The sequence below is a fragment of the Ursus americanus genome, chromosome 3 (genome assembly GCF_024610735.1).
Source record: "Ursus americanus isolate L20-20 chromosome 3, mUrsAme1.1.p, whole genome shotgun sequence".
Classification (NCBI taxonomy): domain Eukaryota; kingdom Metazoa; phylum Chordata; class Mammalia; order Carnivora; family Ursidae; genus Ursus; species Ursus americanus.
Window position 1 is genome coordinate 49,696,483 of NC_142129.1, and position 23,474 is coordinate 49,719,956.

At 35.1% G+C, this 23,474-nt stretch overlaps 2 protein-coding genes and 1 pseudogene across 8 annotated transcripts in view; 1 reads left to right on the plus strand and 2 right to left on the minus strand.

Moving 5' to 3' along the window:
* GSDME (gasdermin E) overlaps positions 1–1,342 on the plus strand; it is a 76,483-nt gene extending 75,141 nt beyond the window's left edge. The window contains exon 11 of the mRNA XM_045793020.2: positions 687–1,342. The gene's annotated coding sequence lies outside the window, so the exon portion shown is untranslated. The remainder of the gene's footprint in view (positions 1–686) is intronic.
* A 556-nt stretch (positions 1,343–1,898) lies between these two features.
* Positions 1,899–23,474, minus strand: part of PALS2 (protein associated with LIN7 2, MAGUK p55 family member) — a 108,315-nt gene continuing 86,739 nt past the window's right edge. For all 7 annotated transcript variants that reach the window (XM_045793013.2, XM_045793014.2, XM_087860964.1 and 4 more), the window contains 6 exons: positions 23,337–23,436; positions 22,933–23,001; positions 21,329–21,490; positions 10,337–10,539; positions 9,148–9,276; positions 1,899–2,343 (listed from right to left, as the gene is read on the minus strand). In XM_045793013.2, coding sequence (XP_045648969.1) covers positions 2,167–2,343; positions 9,148–9,276; positions 10,337–10,539; positions 21,329–21,490; positions 22,933–23,001; positions 23,337–23,436 — 840 coding nt within the window. In that variant the 3' untranslated portion in view covers positions 1,899–2,166. The remainder of the gene's footprint in view (positions 2,344–9,147; positions 9,277–10,336; positions 10,540–21,328; positions 21,491–22,932; positions 23,002–23,336; positions 23,437–23,474) is intronic.
* Positions 2,350–3,147, minus strand: LOC123789165 (small ribosomal subunit protein uS8 pseudogene; annotated as a pseudogene).

Genomic DNA, 23,474 nt, shown 5'->3' on the forward strand with positions numbered 1-23,474 from the left:
GGCATCTAGACTGAAATAAACTAGACAGCATTATTTCATTTATATTATGGGGGATCTAGTGTATATTAACTAGTTAGTCATGAATACCATTTATAATAGAAATCATTCCTTTAAGTATAGACTATTTTCTAAATAATATGCATTTTAAACCATATGATAAGGCTAAAAATACATGTGATGTAAAAATCATCTCCATTATGTCAAGACAGTTGAAATATTTTGTGGATAAACTTCTCGTGCTGCTACAATGATCCCAAAGCTGTTCAAAGAGGCTCCGTGCAGCAGCATGAAGGCACACCACAGAAGACAGCACATTTCCTGAGAGCATGGAAATGATATTTCTCTTAAAATTAAGTGTGTTGAAACACTAAATCTTAAGACCTTACCTCAACACTGTGCTTTGATTCAGGTTGCTTTGAGAAGCCGAGAATTTGATGTAAATATTTGTGGTTTAAAAATTACCAAAGTTATTAAAAGGGTATGATCCATTTTACCACTAATTCCCAATCTTAGGACAAAGAACATGAATTTGTGTTCTGGATATGAAACTCTAGAATAAAAAAAAATACCTATACATTTCCAATCTTAACAATACAGCAACTTGGATGTTTTGTTTCATTGTGAAGAAGATTGAAAGCAATGTGTGCGTAACTGCTTATTGCCATGTATTTTCTCTTCCCTCTAAGCCCTCCTGGCTGGCGTTCCATGTGACAGCTTTGCTGAGGAGAAAACAAGTTCAACAGCCAGGTGCCTGATGCCTACCATGGACAAAGATGACCACAAGCACCTAACCCGACAGGTGCGAATACTGTTCCTGTGAGAAGCTGGCAGCAATATAAAACATGGCTGACTTAGCTTCATGATGAGCTACATCTCTGAATATGTTTGAGGAAGAATTTATACCATCCAAGAATCCTAAAGGAAGATATTAACTGAGATGAATTTTAAAAATCTGAACATGTTAACGCATCTAAAAGAGAGCTGTTTTCCTACTTATTAAACAAAAAAGTGCATTTCCTAACAGAAATGTAAAAAAATATATAAAACCTTAATATATATTATATAATACATACAATGTACATATTATATAATGTATATTTTATATATAATAGATAAGACAGCTGACAGTTATTTCCAAATCTCATAAGTTGTCCAATGGACTTGGTTCTCAACACAACAGATTTAACATATATTCTAACAATTACATCACACTTCAAAAAGCATGCTGATTGTTCACAAAATCCCCCACTTGCAAACTTAGAGGCATTTTAAAGCATCACAGAAATTTGCAAAGGCATGATACATTTGCTGACCATATCCTAATAAAAAACTGTCGAAAGCAGGTTCATTTTTGTCAAATTTCTACATGTGAAAATCAACTTTTTGTGTCATTTTGCTGTGTTATGTGTTACAGGATAAGGCACCCTCTTAGCCTGCACGGCCTTGCTTGCTGTGTACACATTCACTTAGCATCAGCCTGTCATGTCAACAAATGAGAGTGCAAAGTACTGCTCTTCACTTTTTCCCTCAAGATGGAAATGAAGGGAAAAAAACCCCAATGTATCTGCTTAATTTATAATGGATAGCCATCTATCTCTGAAATAATGAAACCATGTAGTGTTGAGCGGACTTCTGATGTCAGACTTGGAACGTATGGACATTACAGTTCTGCTTCTATAAGAACTTATATTAGGAAAGAAGGCCAATAACTTATTATTTTCTCCTAATAAAGAGTAACTGATCCTTCACTCGTTAAATACTGAACTAAAGGACAGCTTTACAAAACTATTTCAAGTATTCATTATCACAGTGAAAATGGGAGACCAATGTGAGAATGAAGGATTTGAAAATTCCTTTGATGAAAAAGGCAAGGGTACTAAATCAAAACATATACAAAATGCTTCAACGCATTTCTTTATGTGGTATGAATAGAAAGATTATCCATAAAAAGTTAGAAAAATTAAGATAAATTATATATTAGTACACCTTCCCAACCACATTTTATATAAAAATTCAGAATAGTGTACTGGTATTTCAATCTACACAATAAAAATGCCTGAACTTGGCAGATATCTTCTATCTGTGCATGTATTTTCTCAGTAGAAGGCTTATTTGTTGCAGTCACTTTTAAAAAGTTTTATTTCCATTATGAACCTTATTGAATCATCAGTAAACCCAGCTGATTGGGACCCACTGTGGCTCCATTCTCAGCTTCTCTATGGCAGTTTGTAGTTTCTCAAAGGCTTTGTCTAGATTGTCGTTTATGATGATCAAATCAAAATAGTGGTTGTATGCTCTTTGAATCCGTGCACTTTCGTCCACTGTTTTCTTCAAGTCAGAGTCCTGTCAAAGAGTATTAAAAGGAAATGTTTCTATCATAATGTGTATTTCCTTGCTCAAACACCGATTCAAAGTGAACATAAGAAATAAGCACATTGGGACTTTTATGTTGATTCTGATATTAATGCTCAAAATCTAATCTATATAGTGTTAAAACAGACATTACCACCTGTTCATATTCTAGTCTTTCCAGCAGTGATCATGTTTGCTTTATAAGTATTCTCTATCTTCTGTTTTCATTGATCTTAGGATAAGATTCCTAATTAAACAACTGCTGACAATAATCTCAAGGTGAAATCTAAGGTAATAAAAGAATTATTGCAGGTTTCCAGCCCAACTATATCATTCTTTTCAAACGATTTTTTTTTTTAATTTGCATGTATGGATTACATCCCTAGAAAAAGAATCCCAGGATGTTCCCTTCTGTGTGTTTTTGTCTTGCTTCTTCATGGTCCATGATGCCAGCTGAGGTTGTCAGTACAATGAAACCAAACTGGTGGGAGAGGAGCAGATTATTCTGCCATTTTTTAGATCTTTGAGTTGTATATCAAATCTGGGCTGAACACTCCACACTTGTTTAACCTGCTTATGAGGTTCACAACAATTTTCCCAGCTCTGGGATCATCAATGATTTCAAATTCGCCAATGTAACTGTGCTTCATCATCACAGTTAGAAACTGGTTAATGACTTTGGAGCATGGAACCTGGCATTTGCCTCTCCTTTCAGGAGTGTAAATGCTCTTGAGAGCATCTGCCAAGACATTCATGTGTATTATTATGGCGGCACAGAAAGACGGTGGAAAGAGCTCAAAAGATTTTTATCTTACGGGCTCTGAGATCATGGAAACCATTTTGCAGTGCCTATTAAGCTCAAAGCCAAATCTGTTGCTTATCTCTAGGAAAGAGAATATTAGAAATGTATTTTGAAGACTAACTACATGCTCCCTACCCCCAACAACACACACACACACACATATTTATTTCTTTAGCTAGCATTGTTTATATCTTGTATAATATTTCTAGTCATTTTGGAATGATGTAGGGAATGACTAAGTAATAGGTTCTGCATGAGCAAATAAAGCTTTTCATTAAATTGCAACTGTTTTGAAATTTCACAGTATTTCTACATGTTCTTCAAATATTTATTGATTCCTATTAAAGTGTCTACTATGTTTCATCATCTGTGGATATAACAATGAATAAGACAGACGGAGTGCGTTCCTACCCTCCAGAGGAAGAGACAGACTAAGGGCAAATAAATACAAAAGCTTCCAAGTTGTAATGAGTACTATAAAAGAAACCAACCAGAACAAAGAACTTTGAGAATTCTATTTTAGATAGAGTGATTACAAAGATACTGAGTATTAAATGACATTTACACTGAGAACTATAATGGGCGGGGGAAGCATTCGAGGCAGAGGAAACAGCAATTCAAAATCCGGGAGGGAAATGACCTTGATGTGTTTAAGATACTGAAAGACCAGGATGGATAGAGGGACTGAGGGCAGAGATAATACCTTGAGATGAGTATAAGCTAGGTTGTGGAGAACTCATATGCAATAGAAAGACACTGCCGGCTTGTGATGGAAAAAGAGGAGATGGAAATAATGGCACACTGGAAATATATTTTGGTGATAAAATCATCAAGACTGGCTGATGGGTTGAATGTGAAAAGTGATGAATGAATGAATGAATGAATGAATGAATGGTTGAATCAAAATGTAGAAAGAAGAAGCTGTAGAAAATGCAGAGTTGGGGAGTGGGAGTAGGGAGAGCACAATTTTTTGAGGGTGGAGAACACAATATTCTACTTTGTTCATGTCAAGTTTAAGATGTCTTGGGAGACATCCAAGTGCAGATGTAAGCTAAGTAGCGATGGGTTATGCAAGTCAGAGCTCTGAATTCTGGGTTACCTATTCACGAACTAGGAATAATCAGTGTAACAGTGGTATATAAGATAATGAATTTGGTGAAAACACAGAAGTGTAGAAAGAGAAAAGAGTTCCAAATAGGCCTGAGGGACACTAACACATTTCAGTTAATATTTTCACTGACATCTCTAAGTCAGTTTGAAACAACTAAAATATCTTTTGTGATAGATGTGCAAACAGCCTCAGTTCAACTTGAAAACAATTCTTACCTATTACAGTCATTAGCAATCTGCTTCATTTAAGAAAAAAAAAATTTTTTTTGACAATGACCATCCTGTAACAATAGTGGAGTACACCATACAGATGGAAAAAAAGAATAAAGAATCTCCATATATGGCCATAGAGAATCTCTAAATATATTGGTAAGTGGAAAATGCAGGCAGACTACTGAATATAATAGGCTACTTTTTATGTAAGAAATGAAGAAGGGAGGATACACATACATACTTGCGTATATTAAAAAATATCATGAAAATGATGACCTATGTAGGTGGGAGTGGAAAGGTCAGAGAAAAACCAGATTTTCTGTTAAGATTTACTTTAGAACTATGCAATGTATAGAATTATACAACAAAATTAAATTCGAATAAAAACAAGAACAATACCTAAAAATCGAAAGCAAAATGAAACAAACCTGTGTTTCAAGTTGATGGTTTAACCACGTAGAAAGGAGTTATTTCAGTAACTTTAAAATAAAATAATACCCAGTGGGATATATCTTAGGAACAATTTTTTAAAAGCCTGAAACTTAAAAGTTTTCAATAATCATACTGTTGACATCAATATAGATACTGTTACTCAGAAATTATATATAGAGTGGGTTCTTAGTTTATATACGTAAAGTAAGAAATTATATTAATGTCATCAGGAACCAAGATTTTCAGCATAAGAAAAAAGACAAATATAGAGTCAAAGAAGTTAAGTAAAATAATGGAAAGTTTAAACTGGAATTATCAAACTGAACAAATGATGTGTGTTTTCTAAAAAAGAAAAATTTATTTCCTATATCTGGCCACTGAAAAGCCTGGAAACAATGAGCAACTAAGTTGAGAACACAACTTTAGCACCTATATTGTCTCTAAATACCATTTCCCACCAAAAGGAACCAGGTTTTTTGGATGGCTGGTTCCAGGTCTGGTCCAAGAAATACGTAAGAAATCCTGGAACAGCTTATCTAGCTAGGAAGAAAAGAGTCATCAAAGATTATTGGGGTTAAGTTAAAAAAACTCAGAAGACAAACTGAATATTCCTGCAAGCTAAACTTGGGCCAATTTAAACATCAAAAAGAGTAGTAACTAAACTAAGTACACAGAGAGGAAGTATTCCAAGAGACTTTAAAACACAGCTATTTGACTGCATATACTCAGTGAGATAAACCTTAAGGACAAAAACAAACAAACAAACAAACAAAACCCACCATCACCACCACCACCACCACCACCACCACCACTGAAAACAAAAAAAACCACAATCCACCAAAAAACTAGTTCATGGTAATCACACCTGGTAGTGTTGGTGTACTTATTCTCAGGCTGTTGTGTGTGTACTGTGGGATAAAGCAAATGAGCAATATTCTAACATTCCCAGTGTTTTTGAGAACTGGGATACTCAGTACTCAGAATGGAGATAAGATAAAAGAGGTTAAATAAAAACCTTGTAATTCTGCATCTGAATGGGATATAGCAATATGAATTCATGATATGGTTTCCTTCATACATACAACAGAAAACATATATCCTAGCTGTCTACCTGAAAGGTATAGCTAGAAACAATGATCAATCTTGTGGACAATGTGCACCCCTGGTACTATGGTCTTAAAATACCTTTTACTCTAAAAGGAACCAGAGCTTTTGAAAAAACAGCTGATACCTGGCCTAGAACAGAAAATGTACAAGAGGAGCCTGGAACATCTGTCATACCATTTAGCAAGGAAGCTGAGACTACTGGGCTCATGAAATAAGGTCTCAAGGGCCAACTTAAATAAGCTCCTATTGGTCAAAAATGGGACAATCTGAGCACCAATAAGAATAACTGTAATAGAGTAACCACATCAAAAACTCACATCAGGTGCTCATAACAAAACTAAAAGACAAAGAAAACAAATTTTATTTGATCACCTGTTGCTTCTGGGGGCTCTCAGAACAAATCCATTATTCTGAAAACTGACCCATCAAAAGGAAAGTATCAGCATATACCCTGACTTTCCTGCAAGAACTCTACTTCAGAGTAATCAACTAGTTGATGAGGAAAGGTTATTTCTTAGAAGAACTCTAGTTTATACATTCAGAAAGAATGACAAACTTGAGTGTTATCATTTTACAATCCCTAAAACATAAGTGATCCAGGCAAAGATGAATAAAACTTGCCAAAATCACTAGGCAAAAAGCTACTGGAGAACTTTACAGATCAGGCTCACAACATTTGAACCCACTGACTGATCTTATCACAAAAAAGAGAGAGCCTTTCATATAACTCATAATCTAACAAGACAAGAAGTATCAGTTATTAATTATTCTTGGGGGAAAAAGTAAACTTATATCTGTCCAAGCTTCTATTAGTTCACAGGGAATAGAGAGAAAATGACACAATGGGGACAAAATTGGTAAAATCTAGACTTTGAAGCACTCTATAGGATAACTGACCCAACTTTTTTGTTGTTAGAGCAGGAGCTTGATCCCTCAACCCTGAGATCATGATCTGAGCCCAAATCAAGAGCTGAATCCTTAACCAACTGAGCCACCCAGGCGCTCTAACCCACTGAACAACTAAATTAGAAAGTTACAAGACAGGGGAAGTGGGGAGTGAGAATTTACAGATTAGAAAAAGTAAATGGATGTCTGCTTCCAGCTAAGATGTAGTAATAGACATCAGACTAACCCTACTACCTGACAATGAAAACAGACAATATGTACGGAACAACAGTTTTTAAGACCTTGTGTGTGAGGCAACAAAAGACTGATATCTTGCAGAAACAGGAAACAAATGAAGTGAGCCCTACAACTACCCCAGCTTATTGTCTTAAAAGACCTTCTAGGCTACAATACACAAGGTGGAGCCCAGAAGGAGCCTACCCAACATTCCAAGATGGGACAGAGCTGAGAGCCCAGAGACCAAGGTGGCAAGAGTTCACAGGACAGAATACCTGAACAGAACAGCAGCATGGAGAGAGAACTTCGGAGACTTGCAAATGGTCCCCTCTTCCAGCTTATAGCTGTATACCAATCAGGGCAGTGTAAACCTACCTGAGGCCACCAGAGAACCACCAGAAAAAATGAGAAGTGTTCGACCTGAGCCAGGAACAGGACCTCTTCTCACCAGGAAGAACAGAAAACCTTGATGCACATGCCATTTGGAAGAGTCCTCAAATGGTCTTGCCAAGGAGTGGAAAATAATTGCCCCCAGATTAAGAACGGTTCTGGTCTTACCTAACACATTTTAAAAGCAACACCTGAAAGGAACAAACTATTTCCCAAAAAGTACATCCTAGAACAAAGCTCAGTGTCTGGCAACCAATAATAAATTACTAGGAAAAGAAGCAGAAAATATGGCCAATGTGAGGAGAAAAGTCATTCAAGTCAAAACTGATCCAGAACTAACACAAATGTCAGAATTAGTACATGATGACATGAAAGCACTTACTACAACTATGTTTCAGATATTCAAAAAGTTAAATAGAGACATGGCGAAACCTGAAAGAGAACAAAGAGGATTAACACTATGTGATTTCAAGGTTTATCAGAAACAGTGTAGACAGAAGAAGATGCAGTGGGAGGGAGGGATCCTGAAAGGGCACAAGGACACCCTTGGAGGTGATGGACACGTCTATTATCCTGCTGTGATGGCTTTATGGGGTATACATATGCCCAGACTTACCAAGTTGTACACTTTCAGTATGTACAGTCTATTATAGGTCAATTATCCTCAAGCTGGGGGGGGAAGAAATTTAGAAGACATGAAGTAAATGCAATATGTTGATCTTATATGGATCCGAGTTAAATTAACTGTAAAAAAAATTATAAATCTTGGAGAAATTCAAATATGGATGGTATACTGATGACACTAAGAAGTTGCTCTTTTTAATGTTTTTGTGTTAATGGTGTTATGGTTATGTTTAAAAAGTCTTTTATCTTTTAGAGATAGATAATGAAATATTTACGGTTGACATATCAAAGATTTGCTTTAAAATAATTCAAGTTAGGGAGGAAGTGAAGAGAAGTCTAATTGAAACAGAAATGGCCATCCATTGCTGAACCTAGGTGATGGGAATATGGGAGTTCATTTTTTTCCTCTTTCGTATGTATTTTAAATTTCCCATAATATGAAAAGAGAGAGAGGAAGAACAAGGGGAAACATGTAACAGAAACTAAAAGTCAGAACTAACTACCAGTACTAAACCTTATGATGAATATGCTTGTTAATGGTCTTGGAGCCCAATTTCCTTACTGGCAAAATGAGAGTTGGATTAATAGGCATATTTTAATACTGCTCCATTTTATTTGTAGCAGGGGAATAAACTTGTGTAAGATTTTTATTTATTTATTTGAGAGGGGGGGGGAGCACTCCCTGCTGAGCAGAGACCCTGACGTGGTGCTTGATCCCAGGACCCTGAAAATACAAGCTGAGCCAAAGACAAATGCTTAACCAACTGAACCACCCAAGCACCCCTAAACTCGTGTTTTAAAATAAATAAAGTGAACAATGATTTTTAAGTAAAGGCCATACTGTTCCAAATCCTAGCTACATCTCATGAATGTTTATTCTGTAATACATCATACAGTGTATTCATTTCGTAAATATGACTAGAATTAAACATGCCCAAAAGAAAAAAAAATCTTAGGAGTAAAATAATATTGTTAGCCTGAAAAGAACCGCTCACCGTCAAAAGCTTAGTAGTGATACCAGCATCCACCACTGCCTTGTGCATGGCACGTAATGTCTCTAGCTCTGGAGCAGCAATAAATACAACATAGGGCATGAACTCAGATGTCCTCAGCACTTTCAGGGCCTGTGTGGAAGAACAGTTGCAAACCAATTTATATGGGATTAGAATTTGTATTATGTTACCTTTTAATTTATAATAAATGCTAACTAATCAAAGTCTGTCTGCCCTCTCACCAAGGATGAAGGATATAATACTTGCCCCCTTCTAGCCTTTTGATTACATACAGTACTTTCCTAAAATAGTGATTCATTAACTGTGTTCTGACCTCAGTCATACTACCCTTTAATCCTCTTGAACGGAGGAAAGTACTGAACTTAATGATGCAAAAATCACCAAGAACGATGTAAATGCTTTCTATGTTACTTGTAGAATTCTGTTAATATTGAAAAAGCAGAAATAATCTGTGTCTGTTGAGAGTGCTTATATAAATTAATATACACTGGTACTGTAAAACACTATGCAGCAATTACGAAGAACTAAAAACGCTCTACAGCAACTGACATGAAAAGATCTTCAAGAGAAAGATTTAATGGAAAAAAGCTAAAGAATCTATATGGAATTTTCCTATTTATGTAAAAAAGAAAAATAGAAAACCCACAAAAAAATCTAATAAAATTATATAGATATATACCTGTATTTAAGGCATACTAAAATGACAAAGATATATACCAAACTATCAATAATTATCTCTGAGTACGGAAGTTAAGTTGGGTTGAGTGTTGAGGGGTGAGAAGGGGTCAGTGAGAGAGGGAGGGAATGAGAGGGAAGAGAACAGTGTGTGTATGTGTGTGTGTGTGTTGGTTGGGAAGGGGTGTGACTTTCTTTATTCTTTATGTTGCAGCTTTGCTGAAATTTTAAAATCAACATTTCCTAACACATGCATTTACATGTTACCTTAGCAAGTAAGTAAATACTAAACTTCTATCAAGTTCTATTGCTATCCAAACCTCTGTTGGTTAATTTTTGAACAGAGATTTATTTAACTAGCTGTGGATGCATAAAAAGGTTCTCTATCACCAACAGGTAATAGAAAGAGGCACCCTCATGATCTGAAAATAAAACCCAACAAAAACTCCACAGGAATTAAAATTTTAAAAACAGCTTTGGAATCCATGCAGCTTACTTGTGGGTTGACATCCAAAATACAAGTTCGTCCAGTTTGGACAACTTCAAGAATAGAATCTATTTTGGTTCCATAGAGATTTCCTTCATATTCCCCATGTTCCAAATATTTTCCAGCTTTAATATCTGCTTCCATCTCAGACCGTGACACAAATTTATATGCCTGACCATCTTTTTCATCTTCCCTTGGCTTCCGTGAAGTAACTAAAATAATGTTGAGAATTTATACAAAGAGAACACAGGGTATTAAAATTGAGACTAAAATGCACAGGATAGCTTTACATTTTTCCATTAAGTTTGGGGTTGGCAAATTATGACCTATGGCCAAATCTGGTTTGCTTCTTATTTTTGTAAATAAAGTATTATTAGACCACAGCTATAGCACATTTGTTTTATTACCTATGGTTTCATTCATTTTACAATGGTGTAGTAGTTGTGACACAGACCAGAGGGCCCACAATGCCTAAAATATTTACTCTGTGGCCCTTTAATTAAAAAGTTTGCTGACCCCTAACCTATAGGAATGTCTTAAGAGATAGTCCCCAATACACAATTTATATTTAAAAAAAGTGCTTTTATGAAGTCAGCTTGAAACTGAAAATATATTTACATAGAAACAGAGTCCTAAATTAAAATTCTTAACTGAGTCCTACAATAAGAGTGAGGTATATTGTATGTGAATACCTTTTCCAGTTGCCACCAGCATTCCCCCTAAGCAATTTACACTTGAACACTTCTTAACTGAGCACCCAACAAGTGAGCAAAATTCTATTTTTAGTTGGTATTATCCATCTTCTGAAGCATAGTTTTACCCACCAATTATCTATCCTTTTCCTCACCCTAACACCAAACCTTATTTTAACCTCCTACTTATTGATACTCTGAAATGTTAACTGTTCTGTTCTGCAAATTGGTGGTGGATTTAGCCACACTTGATGTTGTTATGTTCTATTAACTTCCTCTACTCTAACCTATTTTTTTCTGAGAGAATAAAAGTAAACAGACCAAGTAGAAATTTAGAAGATCGTTTTTGTCTGATAGTTTGGAGTTCTAAGCACTTCCAGAGATATACAACTCCTTTGCAACTTGGGCTAGCATAGGAAAGGAAATTCTCTTTCAAACTGTTGCAAAGATGCAGTTAGGTACTCTACCAATTTGTTAACGCTAGCTTGGAAGAAGAAAAGTAATTTGTGTGTGTGTGTATGTTATGTTACAGTTTAGCCTTATCCTGATTTTGGCTAGATCAGATATAAATCAAGTACTTATACATGTAGAATATCTGAGGATATCATTAAGCACACGTACTAGGACTTGGCTCAATATCTGTGAATATAATTTTAGAAGAGTACTTTTTTTTGGTGAAGCTCTACAGTGAAACCATATATGGGAATGTGCTGCTTGAAATAAATATGTATAGCCACACATATTGCCCCCATCACCACCTCCATGTTGAGAGAATCTTAATGCTTGGCAAAATGTTTTTAGTTTACAAGTGAAAAATTTAAAAATATTTTATTTATCCATTTAAAGAGACAGAAAGGGGGAGCATGCATACAAGCGGGGGCAGGGGGGAGAGGAGAGAGAGAATCTCAAAACTCTGTGCTGAGCACAGAGCCCAACGCAGGACTTGATTCCACAACCCAGAGATCATGACCTGAGCGCTTAACTGACTGAACCACCCAGGTGCCCTTAGTTCACAAGTGAGCTTTAACTACAAGCTCATTCTCCAGTGAAAACTCAAACAAAACACGGCAAAACAAAAATCAAAACCCAAAAACTATATTGCCACATATTTAAGTCCCTTTCCATTCTTAAGACAGAGAAATTAGAATAGGGTCACTACAACTCATTTCTTAGGTTTATATGCTAAGCAAACAATCTGATTTCTTAGAATTTAATCATCATGGCAAAATTCTAAATTTTTATAGCTCTTCAAATAATGAGGAAACAACAAAGTAATATTTTTTTGTTAATTAAACTCAAGATGTCAATCAAACTTGATTCATAAGGTAGCCCATCCCCGTGGATTAATAATTTTTTCTATTTTAGAATCATTTAGTAATATGTAAAGAAAAATCTATTTCTTTTAAGATTTTATTTATTTATTTGAGAGAGAGAAAGAGCAAGAGAGAGCACAAACAGGCGAGAGGTACAAAGAGAAAGGGAGAAGCAGGTTCCCCACTGAGCAGGGAGCCAGAGTCGGGGCTGGATCCCAGGTGAAGGCAGACGCTTAACTGAGTCACCCAGGCAACCCAAGAAAAATCAATTTAATACAATCCCAGCATTTACCTCCTTCCTTATGAGACTTCCTGATCTATACCACCTGACAACATGCAGCACAATACTATATATCAGGAATTAGGCAAACTTGTCACACTTTTGCAGTGGTTGTGTGTGTGTGTTGATTGTGTGACTTAAAAAAAAATAGACGCTATATAAATGTGAATGATTTAAAGAGAAGTAAAACACACCTACATTATATGAAGAAGTGAGAGTTACCCTGATGTTTAAATCTTTCTATATAAAAATTCAGATTGGAATCCTCACTAAAATATTTGTTTATTTACTATTGAAAGGCAAAACAGCCTATCTTTCTAGAAATTAATTTGGCACTAAGAAATCAAGAAATTGAAACATCTCTATATATTTTTTGATCTAATAATTTTATATTCGAGATTTATATATACGCACTTTATTATCTCTTATAACAAACATAACTATCCAAACCATATAAATGGGCAATAACACTATACTTATATGCTGGAATATTAAGAAGTTATTTTTTTTTTTTTAGGTTTATCATGGTAAAATAGACGTAACATAAAATTGATCATTTTAAACATTTTTAAATACACACTTTGGTGGCATTAAGTACATTCATATTGTTGTGCAACCACTATCCATTTCCAGAACTTTTCATCATCCCACATGAAACTCTGTGTCCATTAAACAGATTTTCCATTACACCCTCTCCTAGGCCCTGGTAACCACTACTTCACTTTCTGTCTCTATGAATTTTATTATTCTAGGTATCTCATATAAAAGGAATTGTACAATATCTGTCCTTTTGTATCTAGCTTACTTCATTCAGCATAATGTTTTCAAGGTTCATCCATATTATTGCATGGGTCAGAATTTCATTCTTTTTTAAGGTTGAATAATATTCCATTGCCTGTACATATAACTTAGTTTACCCATTTATACATTGATGGACATTTGACTATTTCTTTTTGGCTATTGTAAATAATGCTATGAATATTCATGTACAAATATCCCAGTCCCTGCTTTCAATTCTTTTGGGTATATACCTATAAGTTGAATTGCTAGATCATACATAATGCTATGTTTATTTTTTTGAGGAACTGCTATACTGTTTTCCCCAGAAGTATACCATTTTACATTCCCATCAGTAATATACAAGTGTTCTAATATCTCTATATCTTTGCCAGCACTTGTTATTATTTTTTTTTAACGTATAATACCATCCCCTAATGGGTATCAAGTGGTATATTTTTGGGGTTTTGATTTGCATTTCCCTAATGATCAGTGATGTTCAGCATCTTTCCATGTGTTTATTGGCCATTTGCAGATCTTCTCTGGAGGAATGTCTATTCAAGTTCTTTGCCCATTTCTGAATTGGGTTGCTTGTTTTATTGTTGTTGTAGGATTAATATTTACATAAAAATATACAATGACTTGTGAGGAAAAAACTCATGATATAATGTTCATTCATTTATTCATCAAATATTTCTTGGGTATATCCTATGTGCCAGACCCTACTCTAGATTCTTGGTCTACAGAAGTACAAAAAACAAAGCAGCTCTCTGTTCTCATGGGACATGTTCTTGAATGTGGAGATAGGTGAGTAGTCAAATAAAAAATAAGAATTTAAGTGCTGAAACATAAGCACTAGGTACTGGGGAGGCTCCTTTAGATGGAATGGTAAGTAAAGGCCTCCGAGAAGGTGAGATCTGAATTAAAAGTAAAATTCAAGCATTTGAAGATCTGGGAGACAGGGTGTTCCACACTGACCAATAAGAACAAAAAGGTATAAATGATAAGTTTGAGGAATCTGAAGAAAATAAAGACCAGTGTGTTAAGTAGGAAAAAAAGTATGGAAATTTTTATATGAATAATATGGTCATAATTCCGTAAAGAGAAGTTACTTTGTGTTTGTTATATTTCTAAACAGAATGCTGAATAAGGTTGTTTTTTTTTTTTTCTTTTTGCAGTTTCACAGTGTCCCTCAAGTCCCAAGTAGAAGCTAAAATGCTAAGGATATATAGCCTCCTCTTACAGAGTTTACTAAAAAGTGGCCAACTTGGTCCTAGGATCATCTGTCCACCTACTCTATCTTTTATATACTCAGAAAGGAGTCACTGAGGTTATGAATTGTACGTTCAGGGAAGAACGCTTTATATTTTTCTCCCTTACCCCATGGTAAAATGATTCTCCCTGATGAATTCGGAAAACCCATGATGACATACTGTAGCAGTGGGGTGATTTGCACTCCCACTGTTTGGCAAAGCAGGAATGAGTTTCCTGTGGGGTGTGTATGTGTGTCTGTGTTTGTGCATTCAAAAGATAGCCTGGCTGAACTGTACTGAAAGTATCCTGCACAGAAAGACAGAATGAAGGGTAGAAAACCAAGCAAAAGAGAATATGAAGTATGGGACTGGAGCTTGGCATGGTCTCAAGGGGACAGCTGGAGATCATAATACCCTGGCCAGGGAATGGCAAAGTATGGAGGTCTCTACAGAGTCTCCAAAGAACCTACTTCAATGAAGAGACAGTATTTGGGCATTTGTGACATAAAGAACTCCAGTCTCCAAAAGGCAAGATTTTACACGACAACCCTTTATTCCCCACTCTTCCTGCCCTGACCATGAAAACCAGAAGCAGCAGAGTAGGATGTGAAGGGAGAGTAATAAAACAAACTATACTCTTCCCCTTACAATATAGGTCCCAAGCCAAGGATCAGAAATGAGCTGTGAGGAAGGGAGAAACAATGAACTGGATGCAACGTTGAGATTGTGAATTGGAGTAGCCTTTTTTTTTAAACACCCAAAATAAAGTCTTATTTGGGAAAATGACACAGTTCTTATAACTGAAAGTGACTGGAAAGTTACTGAATCTTTTAGGGGGCTGAGGGAAAAGTAGAGAGAAAGAAGATGTAACACAGCATGGATGAAGTCAGTGGTTAGATGAAAATAAAGCTGTTTCCTGTTTGTACTCCCAAAGAGCTCAGCCATTCAACAAACCACATTTCTATACTTGCCAGAAACAAATTCGTCAAATGACCTACCTACAAGGATACTAGGAAATGAATGTGTATTCAAACAATGTCAGAAAGGATTTTAGTGTCCTAGTAGTTGTTTCCCCAAATTCAGGAAAAGATTTTAAATTAAGGAATTATTGATGGATACTACAACAATTGGGTAAAAGTCTGTTGAGGAGAATACTTACACAGTTTCAAAATATCTTTGAACAGATTTATTAAGATTACTTATTAATGACAAATGGAAGAAAAGTTACCTTTTACACTGAAGAAATCTATCAGACATGATGTAAATCAATAATCAAAGTTAACATCATCAGTAATGGGACAGATTAACAAGATGGACCTACTATGTAATGTTCAGAGAAGGATAAAACATGATTTATGTTTTTCTAATAATGCATGACCTGAACCTAATCATGGGGAAACAATCAGGTAAACCCACAGTGAGGGACATTTACATTAAGTGGATAAAATATTCAAATTAAAAGGCAGAGACTGGCAGAATGGATTTAAACAAACAAAACACCATGACCCAACTACATGTCTGTCTCCAAAAGACACACTTTAGATTCAAAGACATCAGTAGGTTGAAAGTAAAAGGACTAAAAAATACCCCATACAAACAGACCTGTAGTGGAGATATATATATATCTCACATAAAATAAAGACAAAAACTTACTAGAGACAAAGAACATTTTATAATGACAGAAGTGTCAATCCATCAAAAAGATTTTAAAAATACAAACATATATGCATCTAACAACAGAATTCCCAAAACATGTACTGTAAAAACTGACAGAATTGAAGGGAGAAATAATTAAGTCAACAATAATATTTGGAGACTTCAATACCACACCTTCAAATAATGGATAGAACAAACAGGCAGGAGATCAACAAGGAAATAAAAGGCTTGAACAATACTATAAACCAACTAAACCTAAGAGACATCTGTAGAAGACTTCACCCAATGATAGCAGAATACACATTCTTCCCAAGTATACCTGGAACTTTCTTCCAAACAGACCATATCTGAGGTTATAAAGTAAGTCTCAATGAGTTTTAAAAAGGTAAAATCATACAATGTTCACTAACCACAATGGAATGAACTGGAAATCAGTAACAGAAGAAATTTGGGAAACGCAAAAATATGTGGAAATTAAACAATGTGCTCCTAAACAACCAATGGGTCAAATAGGAAATCACAATGTAATTAGAAAATACTTTGAGATGAATGGAAACAAGGACACAATACCAAAAATTATGAGATGTAGCTAAAACAGTTGCTTCTAGGGAAATTTATAGCTGCAAATGCCTGTTAAAAATGAAGATCTCAATCCAGTAACCTAATATTCCACCTAAAGAAAATGGAAAAATAGCAAACTAAACCTAGAAAAAGAAGAAAATAATAAGGACGATAACAGAAATTAATTAAACAGAGAACAGAAAACCAATATAGAAAAATCAACAAAAGCAAATGTTGGTTTTTTTTCCGAAAGAACACCAAAAGTGACAAACCTTTAGGGAGACTAACCAAAAAGAGAAGAGAGAGAACTTGAATTACTAAAATCAGAAATAAAAGAGGAGATATTACCATGGGTACTGCAGAAATTCTGAAACCCATTAAAAAGAAACAGAAAGCCTCAGTAGACTTACGAAAAATAAGAAGACTGAATCAGTAATCAAAACCTCCTGCAAAAATAACCCAGGGATCGAATGGCTTCAAGGGTAAACTCTATGAAACATTTAAAGAAGAATTAACATCAATCCTTTACAAACTCTTCCAAAAAATAGAAGTGAAAGGAACACTTCCCAATTCAATCTATGAGTTTAGTATTACCACAAATATCAACATCAGCAACATCATAAGAAATGAAATCTATGGACCAGTATCTCCTATGAATATAGCTGCATAAATACTCAACAAAATACTAGCAAACTGATTCTAGAAGCATATAAAAAGGATTATACACCACGGCTAAATGGAATTTACCACAGGAACACAATTAATGTAAAAGAATAAAACCCAAAAATCATGTTACCATCTCAATAAATGAAGAAAAAACATTTGGTAAAATATAGTAACTTCTCATGATAAAAGTCAATGAACTAGGAATAGAAGAGAATTTCTCCAACCTGATGATGGTTATCTACAAAAAACCCACAGCTAACATCATATTTAGTGATGAAAGACTGAATAGTATCCCTCTAAGATCATGAACAAGACAAGGACGTCCACTTTTGCCACTTCCACACTGCCCTGGAGGTTCTAATCAGGGCAATTCGACAAGTAAAAGAACTAAAGGGCACCCAGTTTAAAGGAATAAGGAAAACTGTCTCTGTTTGCAGATAACATGATCTTGTGTACAGAAAATCCTGAGAAATTTGCAAAAACATTACAACAAATCAACGAGTTCAGCAAGGTTAAAGGATACCCGCTTGGGTGGCTCAGTCAAGGTTAAGAGTCTGCCTTCGGCTGAGGTCATGATCCCAGAGTCTTGGGATTGTGCCCTGCATCGGACTCCGCAGGGAGCCTGTTTCTTCCTCTCCTCCCCACTCATGCTCTCTCTCGCTATCTCTGTCTCTCTCAAATAATAAAAAAAATTATTTAAAAAATGAATCAGGTGTATTTCTATACACTTGTAATGAATCTGAAAAGGAAATTAGGAAAACTGAAATACTTGGGAATAAATTTGATAAAAAAGCATACAGCTTGTACACTGAAAACTATAAATATTATTAAAAGAAATTAAGGAAGAGTAAGCTATAAAGTGTTAGAGAGCTATGGATGAGAGTAGGACTACTTTATCCCCAGAAGAGATTTAGGGCTTTGAAGCAAGGTGCTAAAAACTAGAGGCCGGGATATAATTATGCATATGGAGCAGGTTAATCTATACCTTCTCCCTCTTCATCTTGTTAGAGAACAGTCTCAGCAGGGGGATATCTGAAAACTCTTCTCTGGAAAATTTAACAGCTCCCCCCGAAAATACTTTACGCCAACTTTTTGGCTCCCCCAACAAAACAGCTGTCTCCTTGCCATCTCATAAAATAAAGCTCAGCCAGTTGCCAAGACCTGCTCAAGTACACAGAGCTTCCAATCAGTTTTAATACTTAAGTATGGATGTACAGCCAAGGATTGGTACATAAAAGGAAAAAATTCTCTAGCATAAACGAGAAAACAAACACAAACACACCATAAACAGAAAAAGTAACCCAGAAGAAAGCAGAGTAATTTAGCTATATATAGACAAAAACCTAAAAAAATACACTATTTACTATTCTTAGAGATACATAAGATATAGCCCCCCACAAGCAAACAGAAAATCCTAAAATGAAAAATAAGATTACACATGATAAAACATTGATGGAAGAGAAAGTAACGAACTCAAGGTAATCTTTTAAAGAGTAGAACAAAAAGATAAAGGGATAGACAACATCATCATAAGAGAGAGAGAGAGAGAGACAGACAGACACTGAGAAGATGAATCCAGGATGCTCAACATCCAGCAAACAGAGATTCTAGAAAAAGTGAACAGAGAGAACATGGAGAAATCATCCAAGAAATAGTAATTTTCCAGACCCAAGGGACAGGAATCTCTAGTCTGAAGAGCCCACTGATCATCAGCACAATGAATAAAGAAAGATGTACATGAAGGTACATCATCATTAAATTTCAAAATACTGAAAAACAACAAAATGAAACAAACAAAAGACCCTGAATGTCTGTGAAAGAAGAATAAGGTCACGTATGAAAGAACAAAGATTACAAAGGCACTGGCCTCAACAGAACTGGATTCAAGAGTAACATCTTTTGAGTTTGCAATCTCAAATTTCTATTCTTGGTTAAACAATCAATTATAGGACAGAAAATAAACATCTTCAAATACAAAGATAAATAAATTCTATCTCATACACCATTTCTTGCGAAGTTCCAAGCAGATATGTTCCAACATAGCAAGGCTGCTGCCAACCCAGGAAAACAACAAAGGGTAACATTCGCATGTTAACAGTGGGGCAGCCAGAATGGACAGCATCTCGTCCTCACTGAAGCAGGAAGATCTATGGTTCTGAGACAGAGGTCTCCAAGAAAATAAATATGACTTATTGGATGAGTCTTTGGTTTAAAATAAAATTATACACATACACATATGAAATTAAGGGAAAGACAGGAAGAAAAAAGGAACTCCATCAATTGCTGGATGGAAGGAGAGGGAGAAGGAGAGGGAGAAGAAAGTAAAATTCAGTGAACTGAAAGTAGAATTATTTTTATATTGGGAAGACAGTCAGGAAGTCAACAGATAAGCTTACATTGGTTAAAGCAAGAAATTGCAGAATGATGGCATTATAAAGAAATATGGAAGACTACCAAAATAAATAGCAACAAACACGAAAAGCAACTGTTTCTGGTAAATAGGCCAAAGGTAGGGTACAGCAACACAGGCAGTTAATTTTTCCATTACATATCTTTAAGAACATATCTTTAAGAACATATCTATGATTAAAGTCTGTACATGTATTAACTTGATAAAAATGAGAAATAAAATACTTAAAATACTTTGGTCACAGTGAGGTTTTTATTTTCTTAACTATTTAACCAGTATTTGTCTGAATTTAGTGACTTACAGTGCCTACAGTGGAATCCAAGGCCTTAACCTGAAGGGATTACAAATAGCACACACAAGGTTATTACTCCCCCAACCAATCCATAAGAATTTTAGCAATAAAATTGCTAAACGCACTGAAAATTAAACCTCAAAATATACTAGACGAAAGCAGATAAACTCTAAAATTCACCTAAAAGAGATGGAATGACATTAGGCTAAGAATTAACAGCTTAATGGCATTAATTATACCTAAAGAAATAATGTTAATGAAAAGGGGGCTTGGTAAGCAATAGAAGCACAGAAAGGGGTTATAAAGACAACGCTGGCTTGTCTCCTGCATTGTTCAGGGCAGAGAGCATGTAAGGTCCCACATATTTCTAAAATAAAGACAAATGTATATTAGTCCTTATAACAAGTCTATGACATCACTCTAACTCCTTGATGTGATTCCATTCTTATCAAGCACACTTCTGACATCATTATTTAATTTCCCATGTAAAAATGCAAATAGGGAAAGAATACAAAGATAATAAGATGAATGTCTGGTTAATTAAATGGTTATACTTCTCATCAGTATTATTTTTATTTTATGTGTCAACCTTTGTGACTTTAATTAATGCTGCTTGCTCAGGAAGATGAATTGCTGTGGATGTGCTATCAAAAATCAGGTTAATGAACTTGCAGGATAGAGCTACAAGTGAGAATGCATAAAATTCACAAAGGGATGGCCACACTAGGGGGTCTGAGGATCCAGCATGTTTCCCTCTTTTCTTTACACTAAAATAGGTAAAACAAAACAAAAACAACTTTTCAGATAAACATCAGTTGCACAAGAAAATACACAGTTAGTGCTGATTTTGCCACAACTCCTAACACTTGCATTTAACAAACATTTCTGGACTACAGAGTTTGGAGAAGCAACTGCCACCAGGCAGCAAGCCAACAGGGCTACAGCACTATTTCAAGACAGCTGTAGAGTCACTGAGTTTTTCAATATCTTCTCCTAGTTCATTTCCACTGGCATAATAAAAAAATTATTTGGGAATAAAAATAATAATCTGCCCCACCCTACTCTTTGATGCCGATTAAACAGCAAAGAGAGAAAACTTACATGGCACTGTAGTTCCAAATCTAGTGGGATTCAACACTATGAACCTGTTTTTCAAGCTTCTTCGTCCCACACCTTGAGCTCCTATCAATACTAATGTCTTTCTCTGGAAGGGAGGCATTTTGGCTACCTCCTCATATATCTGGATTTCATGACGATCAAATTCTGAATGTAAAAGGAAAATGGAAAATCGTCATATTCGGTTATCTTTTAGATGGATGAAAAATCTCTGCAATTCTGTTCAATAAGAGCTTGGTTGTCTTCTATCCATTTGCCCTTAAAAATTTGTGTAAGCTAGAAAATGCCTGTGTTTTATCTTTATCATATATTCTATCCATTAAAACCTTTCTTACCAATTCATCAGTAGAAATAATTCCTTTAATATACGTAATCAAACTGCAAATTAGCCTATGTAATTTTTTCAGCCAACTAGTGCGTTATCAGATAAGAAAGACGGCAGTACACCTACTGTGGCTGCTTACATCAGTCCCACAGAATGAGTGTGCTTTTCCAATAATATAAATGAATAACTACTGTGTGTTGACTCAGTTTAATAAACAATAAAATGCATATGAACATACTGACAATTAAATTTTAAGATTATGAATTTATGTATAAAACGTTAGAGCCAAATTATTTTCAGTCAAAACACATTCCAAAATTAAATCTTAGTCAATGAGAAAATTCCAAGTTTTTTTTTTTTTGCAAGAAAGCTGTAAGGACATATATTTAATGAATAATAAGGCCAAAGTGGATTTGAAATAGTATATTATCTGTTATTAGGGTTATAACTCTCAATCTCCAGTAATAACACTTCTTCTTTAGGTTATTATCTTAACAGCAACTCATTCTTTGCAAAATTTCTCCACAGAAGATTAAACCAATATTAAGGTAGAGTCTATTTTCCCATTATTATTATTTATTATTATATATTATTTCCTTTATAGTATGGTATTTCGTTTGTAACTAGTGTAGAGGCAGCTCTGAAGTCTAGAAGTACTTTAAGATTATTAATTCCTTTCGGAAGGCCCTCTCATTTAAAGAGCTGCCTATCATGCCTAATCAGCCTCTAGAACTGAAAAGAATAACTATGGTAGCTGTCATATTTATCTTTCTTTAAGTCTAAAAGATTTAAGAGAGAATCCTACTAGATCAGACTAAGATTTGTTTGGTCCAGTACTATCTTCCCAAAAGTATCATGGACAATGTTAAGGCAAAATATAGTTGCCCTTAATCATAACTCTTCTAGCATCTTCCTAAAGGCATTTCTTTAGAAATGATACATAAATTACCATCAAAGTTTTCTGAATAGTTTTAATAACATTGTTCCTTCATTAATACAAGCATAAATCCTAACCAATTCATTTTATTGTAAACTATACTCATAAACAAAACACTCTGGTGACAGTATGAGTATATATAATATTAAAATTAAAATAATGTCTTCATATTATATTGTACCGTGTGTTCAAGTGATAGCCCCTTAAAACTGGGTATTAATCTGAGTCACTTTCATTTAAAATTATATAGTTAAAGAGCTTATGCCACATTAATTAATGCTATAAAGCTACCTTACTTGAACTTTTCAAAAAGTATTTAAAACATACCTGCATTTCTGGTTGTGAGATACATCATCTTTTTCTTTTTTTTGCTACTTATGGTTCCACAAAAAGGTCCTGAAGGGTGACAAGAAAAATAGAACTTAAAACAGTATGTCAAAATATGATAAAACTGCCCTGTGGTATTCTATAGGGGTGGGAGAATTACCTTTCCAGTCTTGTGTCCTACAAAGCAGAAGGGGGCAGGAGTGAGTTGAGCCACTAAATTCTGATACTATACCAGCAGGTGGCAGACAGGGATCAAAAAGTTTACTTTTGAGAGAGATACAACAAAGTAGATGGGACGGACTGATTTTAGATATATTTTAAATAAATTCATTTGCTGATTCAGATGAAAGAGGAAAAGATGACCAAGAAGAACTACTTGTTACACATTGTGTTGAGCGCATCACCTGAATTGTCCCAGTCTCTTCTAACAAATGCCTTTCTCTTCTCTTCCAGGAACTGGCTTGGAATGAGACCAGCGCTTCCACCCTCTTTTACATGGCTAGCCTAGAATCAAATTAATGAATTATATATTTCAGTGACCA